Source organism: Poecilia reticulata, linkage group LG10, assembly GCF_000633615.1.
Source record: "Poecilia reticulata strain Guanapo linkage group LG10, Guppy_female_1.0+MT, whole genome shotgun sequence".
Classification (NCBI taxonomy): domain Eukaryota; kingdom Metazoa; phylum Chordata; class Actinopteri; order Cyprinodontiformes; family Poeciliidae; genus Poecilia; species Poecilia reticulata.
Window position 1 is genome coordinate 29,911,053 of NC_024340.1, and position 16,418 is coordinate 29,927,470.

Here is a 16,418-nt window from a genome sequence, read left to right on the forward strand (position 1 = left end):
TCCTGTTATTTGGGATGAGTCTCGACCAGCTTTGCAACTTTGCAGACAAATTATTTTTCCATTCTTTTCAAAAATACCTTTAACCTTACGGTCTGTAACATTTATATGAAATATAAATTATTATGTATTACATTAATGCATTTGGTTTATAAAATAAATAAAGAGCTCAACATTTTATTATTGATTCTATGCAGTATTGAGATGTGAGGATTTAAAGTGGGAAACAGCAGAACTGATTTGGTTCGTGCCAAACTGGGATCTCTAGGAGGATCTTGGCTTCAGGTTGACCTTGTGTTGACATGTTTTTGCAGAAAAAGAAAAAATGTAAAAATCAAACAGGGAAATGTTTTCAGTGAGTAAAAGGCTACAGTCAAAGATGAATGTGGCTGAATAGATGAAAATGTCTTTCAAGCTAACTTTTGATCCAGATTTGAATACAGATGGCTCAACACTTGAATGAGTTTATACTTTGCCTGTGAACTTAAATCTGTTCCATCCCTTTATATGCAGATCAGCAGCTCTTTGTGTATATGCTGTGTTTGCATATAGAAGTACATAATTCACGTCTGGTGAAGAGATTAAGCCCTTTTAAGGCCAGTTATTTCCTTTTTCATCCCTTTAAGCTTCACTTTAGCTTTTTTCAGCCAACTCTGAAGGAATAAAGTTTCAAAGATCAATGTGTTAAAGCAAGTAGGCTACAAATGTCTTGAAATGAAAACAAATTCAAACTTGGTTGACACTGTTCATGGTACTTTTTTTTATGGGTTTATTAAACTTTTTTCTAAAAGTTGTTGCCCTTCAATCTCTGGTTTCTCACAGTGGGGGCTGTGGCCCCGTGGGGGGTCACCATGAAGAGCTAGGAGGGTCTTAGAAAGTAAGAGGGCAAAAAATACAAAATGGACAAGTTTCTGAAAAGAAAAAAAATGAAGCCACCATCCAGCAGCTCACCTGTGGAGAACACAGCTTCAAAAAAACCCTCAAATTATGGCCAGCTGAAGTCAGAAAATATGATGCAACTTTTATGCTAAAAAAATGTAATAACTATTAATTTTTGAATAAAAGTGTGGAAAAAACGTTCTAAAAGTTTATGTTTCTTTACATATTTTGTAGTAATGTCTGAGGATTTGCAAAGGGTGTTAATGATGTTTGCGGGGCCAAGGTAGGGAAAGGTTTGGGAAACCCTGCTCTATGATTTTATAGTTTATTGTATAATTTGAAGGCTATAACAGATTTTGATTAAAGTAAAACGTGTTTTCTATTTATATGGACAGTTTACACAGTGTCACATCACAGCAGCAGCAGATTTGCTCTTCAATCTCAAATTTTTCCCAAGAAATAAACCGTCTTCAGCATCAACTCCGTTTTCCTCACTTGTCTGGAGTTCATTTTAAATGGCCATTTTAAAAAACAACTATTCTGATTCTCCTCATTAAATCATGAAACACCCAAGGAGTCCTCATCTGATGCTGATAACAAATGCCATTGCATTCGTGAGCATTCTGATGAAATCCTGTGTTACCAAAAACAGAAAATGTCTTTATTTAAGGATGTAGAGAACACGTTTAAGAGTTGGAGCATGTTACCTCCACATTGCATCACCTCTTCTTTTAGTGAAGCGCTTTAACCATCTAGAAAATGTCAGGAACAATATGTTGAGTTTTGAATGTGTCGTCATTTTCTCTGTTTTTCTAACAGACTTTAACTTGCTGCCATACAGATGTCAGTTTAATAGCTGTCCAGCTGGAGCACAGAATGTATCTGGCACTGTGTTGCTGTAAAAGTCACCTGGACAACAGCAAACTGCACTGAGCTGCATATAAAGGTGAGGACTAAAGCTCGCCTTTAGTCCTCACCTTCTTGGACTCTCCTGTGCAGTTACTCTGTCTTGTAAACATATTTATGCCCCTATTAACATTTTTCCCATTTTGTCACATTACAACCACTAATGTCAATGTATTATTGGGAAATTGTAGCAGATGAACGTAGGATATTTGTGAAAATATCCTGTATGGTTTTATGTTTTTTACTACACAAATTCTGAAAAGTGGTGGGTGCAAATGCATTTAGCAACTTTTACTTTGATGTAAATTTATAACATCTATAACCATATTGTACTGTCACAACATAGTGACAGTTTTCAGTAATGAATAAAAAATTATAAAGGTTACATGCTGCAGCTTTGAAAAGACTACAACTTTTCTTTTGTCAGGAAACTGCGGAGTGTTTCTCAGCTCACCATTAGCCAAGCAAAAACAAATTATATACTTGAAATCGCAGATTCAGCTATAGATTGCAGAGTTGATATTTAAATGTTTCTAGTGCAGAGATGTTGATTAAAATATCTGGTTAAATATTTAAGTATTGATAACTTTTTTAGACATCAGTGTAGAGCTCTTGTTTTATGAAACTTGTCCTCAGTTGATTCAGTTATTATCACACCTAACATACTAATTTGTTGTGTCTCACCGTATTTAAATGTGAGATGTTAGAGCTGATTGATGCGTGGATATATTTTCTCCTTTTTTTAGGGTAATATATAACTTAATGAGCTTTTTTTATTGCCCTGGTGCCAACTTTCTACCCCCAGCTGTTTTCTCACTCCTCTTCCTTCATGCAATATTAACAAGGTCATGTAAAATTATCAAGCCAAAACGTGGTAGAAAATTGGAGCATACGTGCATGGGGGGAGGGGAAACATTAAATTTTGATGTGTAGAAAGACAGCTTTCACAGCCTTGGTGGTAGATGCATCCAGAATAAGTTTAAAATAGTTTGTTGGCATTGAGTTAAAAATAAAACTAATATGAATCTTGATTTATATTCAGGGTTTGAACATTTGCATGCTCATTGCATTCATATAAACTTTTTACAAAGCATCTCAGCTTTTCTGGAAACATCACTCAGCATCTTAATCAAGAGTTTGTATTAATTTAGCTGATGAAATTACGATTTGAGAAATCCCACTAGTGATTTATCTTTTTCCATTTAGTCATGACAGCGTGAGAAGCATTCAGATTTGTAGTTTTGAGGAATGTAAATACACTTTGATTTCTTTTATCTGTACTGTAGTGTTTTTTTATTTTCACTGTTTCTGGGTTGTCATGGAGAATGATCGAATGAATGAGCAACTGATATCAACGCCATTTAGAATAAATCTGAGCAGAAAAACTTTAGTATTGGACTGTAGTGGTACAAGAAATCATTCTTCACTGTCCACCTCTGGTTCCCACAAGGTAACGTTTGCTGTCCATAAATATATAATTAATTGCATGACATTTTTTACATGTTGAGTTTCTGAAATTAATTAAAAGTCTGGCCCCAATACAAACATCTTGGGTTCACTGGTAAGAAATTTAAGTCTTAGCCCCGTCCAGAACCTCTGGGCAGGTCAACCAAAAAACAAACTCTAGGAAGTGAAAGTGTGTCAGGCTGCATTACACACATATTAACACAGAATGAGTAGTCACTGCAAATATATTGATGCTTTGCATAAACTTGATATAATTCATAATAAACCCCATGAGACTTGTTAAATATTTCATACCAGAGAAACATAATGAAACATGACTATGCATTATACCAAAAAAATACAGTCAGACTAAAAATAAATAAATAAAAATTCAGGCAGAAACTTCAAGTGACACTTTGTACTTTCTGAAGTTTAAAAGGCTCCATGTCCCCCTCCCTTTGCACAACCCTCCCTCCCAAATGACTGCTGTTCCCCTGAAAGTGCAGTTTGACTCACAGCAGAGGGAGATGATGCACATGGCGTGGAGTTTGTTCTCGGAGCGGATATACGAGCGCATGCAGATGACAAAGATGTTGCCAAAGCATGTGGTGGCAGAGACAACCCAGACAAAAACCCTCAGGACGATGTTGGCCAGCAGGTCCTCAAAAGACGAGATGCCATCTGTGTTGGGCTTGCAGCTGCGCACGTGAGGGGCATAGCCGCAGTACTGGAACTTCTTGAAATAGCTAAGAAAACAGATAAAACAACATCAAAAAAGCAATCTAATGCTAGGGCACGGGGTCTGTGTTTACTTGCAGCCTGCAGTGGTTTATCCACAATATTATCCTTACTGTCTATTTGTGCATTTAAACTGGAAGATAATGAAGAACAGAAGGACAGTGATCTCATTTCTGTCAGACTGTGCAGTTCAGGAGGTGGAAGACTTACTTAAAAAACCTATTTGGATTAAAACTGGCCCTTTTGTTCTTATAAACTCTTGTTGGAGGAAGCTGACAGAGATTTAGCATCAGTCATTTGACACTGTTTGACACTGAAACCCAACCAAGTGTTTGGCTTTGGGTTAATTTACTTTTAGATGTGGGGTGTTGACACAMCTCTGCTTTCTTCACTGTGTCACTTTGGCCTGAATGGTAACCAGAAAAATGGCCTTAATGGAAAGCAAAAGGAAAATCAATCAAATCCTCTCAGATCCTCAAATGACTCAATTTGGATTATTGATTGAAACTATTTTTTTTAAACAATGCAGAGTTCTGTATATAATGCAATAAATATTATATTTAGTGTGCAAGTATTTGTAGAATGAATTGGTCCACATTTTGTAAAGTTACAAACCCAAATTTCAATGTTCCTTAAAATTTTAGAACATAAGCCAAGTTTAACTTGGCCTGTCTGATGTGTTCTGGTTGTTCTCTAATGATCTCTAACAAACCAGTGAGGCTTTCACAGAGCAGTTAGATTTACACTGAGATTACATTACAAGAGTTTTATTTATGGCTAAGAGGGCTGAAAACATGCTTCATTTTTGTCATTTTATTTTAATTTCTTATCATTTACTGTGTTGGTCTGATACATAAAATATAATTTAAATAAATTAAATACACGTCAAAATGTCAAAAGTTTCAAGGACTTGACTGCATCATTATAGGAGATAAACTGTTGCTATTTTAGCCAAAATATTCACTCATTTCAAATGAAGGTGGGCAACGTTCAGGATGGAGGTTGAATGTTCAACCAGGGAAAAAATGATAAAAATACTAAAGTTTTGTCATCAAGTGATGCACCAGTATGTAAATTTGGGTTAGTATTAATATCTGATGTTAATGTTGCTGCTGTTGTGTCCGATAACTGATATCGTATTATGTTCTCCTACCTTTTCCACATAGTGAGAACACCCCACAATGCACTGCTTCACCATCATTGTCACATGACCAAAAAACTGAATAGAACATCATTTACTGAAATTGAAGTCTTATATATCAGACAATGTGGTAAAAAATTAAGAAAACCCAAACCCAATGTATTGTGCACTTCTACTTTGTTCCCACATTTTGCTGCTTTTTGGTTCAGTTTAGGAAGTCAAATCTGGTGAAAAATTATAAAAATTGTATATTTGGAAGCAGATTATAGCCAGGCTGGTTGATTTAAGAGGGAAAAAAACCTGCACACACAATGTAACCTTCCACAGCATAAAAAGCGTTTGTCATAAGGATTTGAAATTGTTTTTCACTGTTTGGTGCTATAAAATTACCTTTCAATTTACTTGCCACAGTTTGGGGCTAAACCCTTTTTACTAAAACAAACCAGATCACCATCCTTCTTAACGTTAATGGTATTTGTTTTGCCCAGTTGAATAAAAACGGAAAACTACAACTAAAAAAAAAGAAGTAAAAAAGGAACATATTCCTTCCACGAATTCATGAATTATGTATCTTTGCCCTCTGAGAGGTTGGCTCACCTTAAAGCTGGTTTAATTATCTCCCAGATGGATTTAAAGCTGAGCCCCAGTAAGGATAGCCTGTGACTCGGTCTGATCAGTACATTATGTGTGAAAAAATGAAGGTCTCCACAGAGCATGATAATGTTGTACTTACATGTGAGTCAAGTATCTGAGAGGTTCAAACATCCTTCGCTGTATGTTATCAATTTCTATTCCCTCTATGCTCCTGAGAGACATAAAAACATTTTATTACAAATTCTGAAAAGTGAAATACGGACCTGTGAAAAAGTATCTGCTCCTATGGACTTTCTCTGTCTATGCTGTTCTTGTCAAACTTCAAGTGTTTCAGATCAAACAAATCTTATTATCAATAATAGATTACAAAAAGAATGTTTCAAAAACTTTGCTTTTTGAGCCATTTGGAGGTGAATTATTATTGTCCAGCTTCATGACCAAAGTGTCCCTACAGTCCCTTAGCAATTTATGCTAGATAGCTAATTAATTGTTTTATCACTTATTGAAAATTGTCCAGACCCTAAAGCAGGAATACAGCCCCAACCATCACTCTACCACCACCATGTTTTACTGTTGGCATGATGCTCTTTTTCTGAAATGATGGGTTAGCTTTACACCTGATACATTTGGGCACACACTTTGTAAAACTGTGTGAGAATTTGGGTTATTGTGAGCCTTTTTGTTATTGTTAAAATTTTTCCTATTTGGCATGTCACAACAGACATGTTTGCAGATCTTAAACATCATAAAAGACTTCATTACCCTTTCAAAAGCGGATACAAAGCTGTTGTTGTCCTTAAATCTGCAACAGTAAAGATTAGCGGTCAGTGTCAAGAACAGGAGGACAGATACTTACAAAGACTTCAGTCTATGTAACTTGTCAAAGTGATCCAGTTGAAGCTCCACGATGGGATTGTCGGATATGTTTCTACAACATAAGATTAAAAAAAACCACACACACAAAATATTAAATATAGATGCCACTGATCCTTGATCTCACACTACAGATAAATCCCGCAGAGATCACATATCAGACATCAGCGCTTCATCTCAATAACATGTTTTTCTGTTTCTTTTTAACTCCTACATGTTTTCCTTCCAATCAAGCTGTCAGAACGATTCAGCAGCAAAAGCTGGACTCGTCCTCTTTTTGTTTGTCTCTGCATAACAGCTTGATATAAACCTATTATGCTGTTAGCAAGCTAACTTCTGCTCAACTATGTTTATGTAATAAATACATAAAATCTTGGTGCAAGCGTAAAAACTTTACTTTTCATACTTTATATGTCTGATTTAATTATACTGAAATAAACTAATACACTAAATCCAATTAAAATTGAGTTTTGTGCAATCTGATTCTCGCAGACATGTAAACAGACTCCGAGCTGCAGCAATCCAAAGTTAAACCAAAATCTGTTTACTGTCGTGTTTGATTAAGAACTCACAGTTGGAGCAAATCCTCCAGTAAGACAAATAGATTGGGAGGTATGGCCACCAGTCTGTTGTTGGACAGATCCCTGTGCAGAGACACGAGCACATAAGCATTAGACAAATAAACAAACTCATTCAGAACCAAAAGACTGTTCTAATTTTTGCTGATCTTTTTATAGAACATGGTTGTTTCCCAAACTATTTCCTGCTGAGATACAAAATATGAACAACAGAGACTTGGCCGATTGACATGCAGAGACAAACAGGCACAACGCTGTACTTTCTCCTTTACATGTGTCTGTTATTTGTGGAAATTATAATAAAAAACAGAAGCAACTTTTTCAAAATAAAAATGATTTTTCTTGTAAAAAAGAAATCTATACATGAAATCCAGTTATTATTGTAAGATTTTACTCAGGAACAATCAAAGGTGCTAGTACGAGCAAAAAATAAAAAATCTCAATTTAGTTGTCTTTTTTTAAAATAAACTTTTAAAATAACACAAAAAAACAAGGGCAAGGAAAAAACTTAACGCCTCATTTCAATAAAAATAGTTCACAACATGAAACCCTGTTAGACAGACATTATGACAGCAGGCATTATAACTCTTGCAGGCCATTTTCATACACAAAGTGGAAACTAAAGTAGCTAGTCATCTTCTTATGTCTGTACGAAACACTAACCACCTATCAGAGTGTTCTTTAGAAACTAAATTAGAGTTTCTAAGTGCTTTAAGTAGAATGACCCTGGAGTCCTTTTATTCCTTGAAGAGCTCTCATCTTCTATCCAAAACCTTCTTCAGTTCTCAATGTGATTGGAAGTAAGACCTATTCGTGCTGCAGTGACACCATTTGGGTCATTAAGGACACAAGTTGCCAGTTCTGCTTTCTATTTTTGTCCAGTACTTGAGTCCATGTTATTTGTACATATACACGAGTGGCTTTGCTCACGTGTCTCATGGTGTGAACTGCTGTGAAACTGAATGAGGAGAGTCAAGACTGATCACCATCCTCTTTGTGAACTCACCATACATGCAGAAGATACAGATACATGGAAATACTATTTTTCTCCCTCAAAACATTTAAATTAATAAAGTAGAAACAAGGTAAAGCTAAACTATTGAAGCAAGATTAAAATCCACTGGCAGGGGTCAGAGGGAGAAGATAGTGGACAGAGTTAAGCATCCTGACAGGCTGGTGTTTAAAGACGCTCAGAAGCGTTGGAGTGTGTTCAGGGACCTTCTCCCTGTGGCAGGAGGCTGAAGACGGGCAGTGAGGAGTGTGAGGTGTCACCAGCAATGCTGGCAAAGTGGATGTCAAAAATATCAGTGAAGGAGGGAAGAGTGGAGATGATCCTCCTGGCTTCTCTATGTCTTGCAGAATCTTTCTGCAGTCTGCAGAGTTAAAATCTGAGGTCACCTTCTCTGTTAAATGTTGGTTTTTCAGACCTAGTTGGCTTCTTCTAAAACATTCCAGTTATCTTCTCTGTCTAAAATGATTTCTTCAGTCGACCATCCATTTTCCTTCAGATGTCAAATGAACACCTGAGACTAGACAGAATAAAATGGCTCTACTGGTCCATCAGTGATATGAGGACCAGGTGAGTCTAATCAGTGAAGAGTTGCACATCTGTGGAAGAGTATGCAGGGAAACTGTGGGAAGAAGGCCAAGTTAGCTGAGCTAAACACAAAGGGTGCTAAACTAAAGGGCTTAAAGTGGACCTATTCTGCAAATTCACTTTTTGCATATTTTCATATTTCCATTTGGGTCTCTCCTGCTTCTAAAACAGCCCAAGTGCTTAAAAAACCTCTACACAGTTGATTTTTGGCAATAAGTTATTGTTTTTATGGATCTGGAAAACAAGCCTGAAATAAACATAAGATAACATAAGATAAAAAAGGACACTGCCTGGTTACTTGGCAACCCCATCTTAGCCAAGCCCATTACCTAGCAACACACGTGGAGCTCCAGCAAAGTTTGGTTAGCTGGTTTTACAGCTGTATGAGCTGCAAAGTCTGTGGAAAAAGACACGTTTTTTTGTTTATCATCCAGAAACCACCTTCTGTGTTTTTGTTGACTGTGCAGGAGGTTCTACTTTTGGTTTTCAAAGATGTACAGTGGCATAATTGTGGCTCTGTTTGCAGAAAATTTTCACATTGATTTTGGGGGCGTAACCAGCAGCAACTTATTTGGATCCAAAGTGACAAAAGGGCCTAAAATGGCTCATTTTGAAAAGAGGCAGAACTGAGCAGACTGAAAACTAAGAGTGATTTTGTGCAAAAAACGTAATGAAATGTTTTAAATGAAGACCTACCCTAACCTGTTCAAGGAAGCAACATAGGTCACCTTTAGCGCAGGAGGTGATATCGCTCCACCTCCATTCATTTCCTATGGAACAAATGCTATGAGGCGACAACTGCTTGCTGTCCTACGCGGGACTCAATGTGGCTAGCAACACAATACAAGAAATTTGAGAAATGTTTTTATATGGAACAAATGTTTTTTCACTGTTGTACTTTTGTCAACTTTATTAAACATACAAAGTGTTACTATTCTGTCCCATGTGTTGGATTTCACCACAAGCAGCAGGAAACTTTCGCCTTTCGTTGTCGTTCGATACTCCCCATAACACTAACATATGAGTTTGCAAGTACACTGGCAATGAAATGTTAGTGTCTTCATGCTTAGCTTTGTTTGAAATAAACCTGCTGCACCACAAATATAGCAGGAAAGATTCACAACCTTCTTAACCAGAAAGGAATCTTAAGATGCAGAAACATAAAGATAAATGTTGCCTTTGAGATATCTTAACTTGATTAAGGTACGATGATGTAAGCAGTGCTTTAATGTTACATCATAATTTATCTTCATTCTTTGAAGTCTTTGTAGTGAAGATTTATTGTTATAGCAAATTACAGTTCAATGCATGTAGCTAAAAAACATTTATAAAATACTAAAACTGACTTTTTTCCAGCAGCCAGAGCTGCGAGATGCATTCTCTCTGTTTTTCTTGTTTAAATAACCGGCAGCCATTATCAACACTTTGTATGTTTAATAAAGTTGACAAAAGACATTCTTAGAGTTTGCAGAAATGTCCATTATTGGTGAGCATATAATTATGTTGTGAGTACAACTGAATAAATAAAGTCATGCAAAATGTAACTGGCTTTTGGCTACAGAGTCAAGAAGAAACAAAACAACATTGGTTATTTTGCTTTGATGGGATTTAGCGATAATTAAAGAGCCATGGAAGGCTTTATCTTGGACAAAAGGATACAAAACAGTATTTGCAAGAAGAAAATAAAAGTAAAGAGCTTGACGTTATCTAAAATATTTCCCGCTAAGTTAATTTATTCCAAAGTCTCAAAGTCAAACCCAAACAGTTGGATTCTTAAGGAATTAGCCTGAAGCTTTCACAGCCTACACAAAGAAGGTGTGTCTGATGTTACAATAACGGCGCTAATGTTTAAATTTTACAGATGACACATTTCTGTCCCTCAAATATCCAGCATGGAAAAATAAAAGCTTCAATTACCCCCTTGCTGTTAAATGTCTGCAGCCTATTTTTTATATTTCAGGCAGGACAAAAAGTGTCACAGTGATCTTGAGATATGACCAACTAATTTTAAGTAGTTCAGCCTTTATTCCAAAGCGACATTACTGCTAAATTTAAGAAAATTTCCCTCGGTGTGTTCTGGAGAATGAGAACAGACAATATGTTGCCTCCGGCTATCGAAGTTACAGCTAGAGGAGCATAAAAGATTCACAGGTCCCTGGAACAGGAGATGCTAAATCTCATGAGGCATTTATCAGCTTTGTACAGGCAACAGTGAGGCACAGAAAATGAAAGGAACATACAGTTGGGGGGATGCTATGAAGATAAATGCAAGAGGGCACTATTCAAAACTCAAGAGGGAGACAGGATCTGAAGTAAAAGGTTCACATCTGCAGGCACACGCAGCACGTCTCTAAGCCAGAAATATACAAACAACAGGAGTGGAATGGTGTCCTCTGTACAGAAGCAGGACAAATAATACCCAGTCTGAAAAGTAAAACAGTAGACACCTGGTATAATGCTGGCTGTAAAGGTTAAATATGCTCAGTTTAGAGGAGCATTTCAATAAATCGCAATAGTTTAGAAAGGTAGTTCTGTCATGGTCCATGTTTCTGTGTGTTTATTTTTGAGGTTTTTCTGTGTGGTCCTGTTTCCTGTGAGCCTCTGCATCTTCCCCGTTGATTGTTTCCCAGGTGTGTCTCGTTCCCTTGATTACCCCTGAGTGTATTTAAGTCCACCTGTTGTCTTTGTCTCTTGTCGGATCGTTGTCGTATGTTGTACGTCTTACATCTAGCTCTCCAGTCGCACTGTTTAAATCCTTAGCTTAGCTCCCGTATTCAGTCTCCTAGTTAGTTGCTACCGGTTATTAGCTGTGTGCTATAGCTCCTGCTGTGCTGCCTGACTGGATTGTTGCTACAACCTTCATTAAATTCTTCAACATCATCTTCATCTGGGTCTCCTGCGTTAAATCTCACCACCATCACCCCCACCACATGACAAGTTCATTTAATTTCCTTCATTATTCAGAAAGTGAAAATCATTTTTCTTACACACTGAAAAACAGAGTTAAGTTTTTTTACAGCTAACAAAAAACACACAATCACATGCTAAGAAATGTTAGATTAATAAAATAATATTTTTTCAAGATGGCATCCAGGATTTTAACTACTTCAGTTACAAAGAGAACAAACACACTGAGGTTTTTCTGTTCAAATGTGTTTTTGTATTTTTTCTGTCATGTCAGGTTTGTAAATAAACTGCTTTCCAACATTCTACCTGGTAAACTAAAGGCTAAATAAATATTAAATAAAACCCTAAACTTCCTTGAGCTATGAATTGATTGTCTTCATTTTATGCTGTATTAATTACGGTAATTTATGCAAAAGAAGTTTTGACCAAGCAGTGAGTGTAAATACTGTAGTTCAGGGTAAAAATGTTTTAGTACGATCCCATTTCAGAACACAACTGTTTTTCCATAATATTCCAAAGTTCAGAAGCTGCATGTAAGCCATAATGATCAAAATTAAGATAAATAAAAACTTGATATATCACTGTGAGTGTGATTGATCCCTATATAAATATGTTTTCAATCTAACTAATTAAACTTTTTAATTAAATATTAATGTATTCAAATTGACCTGTATATAAGAAGAAACTTGTTTTGTGACATATTTGATGTATTATTTTTGGGGAGGTATGTAGTACAGCACTTGAATGACAATGGCCTCTGATGAGTTATTGTTTATTTTTTTACTTTGTTTTTCAGTTGGAAAAACTACACTCCAGGAAAAGTCATGAACTCAATGAGAAACAGAAAAAATATCCTCCGGGGTTCAGACATTTGGAGAAAATTCAATAAAAACAAAACATTACTTTGTGAGAAACTTTGTGACAGTTAAGAAAGTTAGTGAAGGAGAACAAATCTGTAGTTCTAGAAACAGAAAGGTCAAGAGTTCATCATAATCAAAACAATCCTCCTGTAGAGAAAAGAAATGCTCTTAAAATGGGAACATTAGCTGAAATATATATCGCAGTGGCAAAAACATTTCAAAGGATAAAACTAATGCGCCCCAACAAAGTAGCTAATCTAAACGATCATATTCAGCCTCAATTTAACTGCAAGTAGAACAAAACAGTCATGAGTTTGTTCAATGAAGCCTCCATCATAACTGTGAGATCATTAGACATTGTGAAATCTTTCCCTTAAAATTTGCTCTCCTTCACAACGTCCTGTTCCCTTGATCTTCACACACTCCTTCAAACACTCCATGATAATGTTTTGATAATGTCCTTGAACTGGAAGACACAATATGTGACGCTTTTCAAAGTGATCCACATGTTAACGTGTTTCGTTCAGCCTTTTTCTCAAAAGCAATTCAAACTTTGTCTCTTTTTATTTTGAGAATAGTTTCTCTGTGCGATTTGAAAATAAAATAAATGATGAAAGGAACTTACAATTCTCCGAGCTTTTGGAGGACTGAGAATGCTTGTTCGTGTATGTAGCTGATCCTGTTTCGCTGCAACACCCTGGGAAAAGTCAATAAACACTGAATTACTCCGCTGTTCCTCGACCCTCTTCCTTCCGTTTAATGAATCGCCTGTATTGACTTCATGCTCTGGCTACAAGGTGGCTTCAGTTTTGAGTGAATCTGGGTAGGATTTGCAAGCTTAAGTCAGAAGTAAATATTTTGAGAGCAAGCCTTTGCCTTAGCTATGAATTAAATTATGCAAATTTACACTTACAGAACTGTCAACATGGTGCATGAATGGAGAGAAGCATTTCCAATTTTTTCAATTAGATTTCCCTCCAAGTCCCTGCAAGGACATGTTTTGGAAAACAGAGAGTACGTGGGGATAGACACACAAACAGAGAGAATAAACCCATCAAAGGTCTTGTCACTTTTATGAGAGGACAGTTTGTGATATTTTCTGACATCCCACTTACAGCCAGTTCAGTCTGGGCATTTCCCTGCAGATGTCATCCAACTTTGCCAGGGAGTTGTTCAACAAAACCCTGTCAATCAGAGACAAAAAGAAACACAGTGTCGCTCATTTCTTCTTCATGTTCAGACACTTTTACTCTTAACAGGGGAAGAACAACTCTAACAACAACCACTTCAAATAGTCCAAAAAAACTTGAGATGAAAGTAAAAGATCAAATATATAATATAAGGGCAGAAACTCACAGTAAAACAAGAGAGTTCAGTCCTGAAAATGTCATGGCAGATATCTGATGGATATTATTGTTTTCCAGGATCCTGAAAAGACAAACAGGATATTGTTTCCTCCTTATTGTTGGATCATTGATTCGGATAAAACCGCCTCAGTAGAGATACGTGTGGTGTATAATATAACACTGAGAGGAGGATGAGAGGAAACAGGAAACAATAGAACATGAAAGCTGTTGACTCACAGCCACTCCAGCTTGTGCAGGTCCTTGAACACTCCTGGCATCAATACTGTTATCTTGTTGTAACTCAGGTACCTGAAAAAAATAAATAAAATGTTACCTTACTCTGTATACGACACATGAAACTAACAAGCAAAGCTAAGCCTGTATTCAGCGTCAGTCAGAAACTTATACTTAGTCATTAGCGTTTTGCTAACTTTGAAAACGTTTAGCACACGTAGCTTCCAATAAATAAATTTTTTATAAAGTTAATTTTTAAACACTAATTTACTTGGTTGTTTTATAAACTTTTAGTTGAATAAAATTCAACATCTGTGTTGAATGTTTGGTTAAGAATTATTCAAGTAGCTTGACATGGGTGAATATGTGGGTGAAGACTGTTTACTGCAGTTTTCTCTCCTCTTCTCATGTTCTCTCTTAAAAAACAATATTGAGCAAGTGACCAGTGCAAACATGTGGCACCGAAGAATACAACACTTCCAAACAACCAGGGGTGGTCAAGTAGGCAAAGTCAACAACAAATTTAGAAAAACTCAACAATGAAACAGCTCCAGCTTTATCCCACTTGACATTCCTCTTGCCTTGTGTAGGAAGCTACAAATATCAGTCAATCTGAAAGGCGTCAGGTTTGGAGGAAAAGTTATTTTATTGTTTTGCACCCTCTCAGTCCATGCTGAATAACTCAACTCTCTGCGGACAGTGATACTGCTGCCTAATTCATGAGAGACTTGGCGAGTCTTGGATTGTTTTGATCATTCAAACCAATTTTCTTCCAGATTAGGCTGACATTTTTGGTCATATGGGTAAAAATTCAATAAAATCTGCTGTTACTAAGGAACAATGATGGACAAATTATGTTTCATTGACGGTTTCAGAATGGCTCTGGCCTCACACTATAGAAAAATATGGACTATAATTACAGTCAGGTCTGTGCCAGACAAAAGCAATCATTTAAACAACTCGTCCGGAGCGTGTTGTCAAAGCAAAGCTTCCTAATAGACATTTACTTAAATGTTACTGAAGATGAATGTATACACTTCAGTCTGTCTGCATGCAGGAATTTGGGAGAAATCGTGCAGCCACTTCCTATGTTTAAAATCATTCAAATTTCTTTTTTTTAAACATTGGGTATGAAAAAGAGCTGCTCAAATGCAGCCATAAAAGTCTAAATGTGCATGACATGCATGAATATGATGAATGTATGTTAATGTCTAACCATAAATGTATTATAAACATCACAACTGTGATGTTTTACCCAAACCTTCATTCACATCCTGTATATTGTACATTGACAATATCGATTACTTCCCAGTCAACTAAGATGTATTTTAGTCTTCATCTCTATATTACAGGAATAAGGTTTTGCATCGCTAAAGAGCAGAGAGCAGTAGATCAAATGGGTAATAAAAAGAAGGATTTCATTTTCTGTGAGAAAGATGCATTTAATAAAGCAAGAATTTCTGGCCTTTGTGGCCTATTCAAGGACGTGTCAAAGTGAGATACAAAAAAAATGTAATGAAAGGTGGAGAGACTACACCTTCGTATTGACAGGTCCTTGCAGGTTTACAGCATATTTTTGTTAAGTCAGATTTCTGTAAAATTGTCCAGATTATCTTCAAATCCCTTTGGATTTGACACGGAGTGTTTTATCAATGTCATCCGCCTCCAGAGGGGGGCGGGTCGAAAAGTTAGGTCCTGTACATCGTGGCTGAAAATAACGTGCAGTATTACAGATGTTTGATTTGTGTGACTATGAAATCTTATTGAAAAGGTTAAGGTGTCTTCAAACTTTGATAAAATATGACATTCCAAGTTAGTTCAAAGGTGCTGAATTTATTTTTTTATGTTTTATAATGACAGAAACAATTTTTAAAATAAGCTGTGAGAATGTGTATAAAGTGAAAAAAAAGTGTTACCAGCAAATGACATCTAGGAAATAGAGTGAAGTTTTCTGGTCCTAACTGATCTAAAACAGTTAAAGTTTAATGATTGTGTCTTTTTCAGCATATGTAAATTTGTTATGTTTCAATTTCTGTCGTTTTTGTCTTGGTAAAACATTACATTTTTCTTCACGGCCTTTACGCATTAAATAACTAATCAAGCCCTGCAGTAAACGTGCAGTACTGGAGCTCGGAAACTCTTCAACCGTTATTTCTTGAGGGATTACGCTGTAGCTGGCTACTCTTTGTTGTCTAGAAGAGTTTTCAGTCATTTCTCTGCTCTGCTCCAGCCTCTCAGTTTTCTCCTCTTTGAACACCAGCCAGCTTTGCTCCTCCCCGACTCGCCTCCCTATCTCTGTGAAAGCCAGCCTGTGTCGGCTCT

General features: G+C 36.5%; 1 protein-coding gene across 1 annotated transcript in view; it reads right to left on the reverse strand.

Moving 5' to 3' along the window:
• The window catches only part of rxfp1 (relaxin family peptide receptor 1), a 96,161-nt gene that overhangs the window by 14,007 nt on the left and 65,736 nt on the right, over nucleotides 1–16,418 (reverse strand). Inside the window, exons 7-15 of the mRNA XM_008421077.2 lie at nucleotides 14,100–14,171; nucleotides 13,873–13,944; nucleotides 13,632–13,700; nucleotides 13,430–13,501; nucleotides 13,142–13,213; nucleotides 7,147–7,218; nucleotides 6,558–6,629; nucleotides 5,841–5,912; nucleotides 3,745–3,974 (exon numbers count right to left, since the gene is read on the reverse strand). Coding sequence (XP_008419299.1) covers nucleotides 3,745–3,974; nucleotides 5,841–5,912; nucleotides 6,558–6,629; nucleotides 7,147–7,218; nucleotides 13,142–13,213; nucleotides 13,430–13,501; nucleotides 13,632–13,700; nucleotides 13,873–13,944; nucleotides 14,100–14,171 — 803 coding nt within the window. The remainder of the gene's footprint in view (nucleotides 1–3,744; nucleotides 3,975–5,840; nucleotides 5,913–6,557; nucleotides 6,630–7,146; nucleotides 7,219–13,141; nucleotides 13,214–13,429; nucleotides 13,502–13,631; nucleotides 13,701–13,872; nucleotides 13,945–14,099; nucleotides 14,172–16,418) is intronic.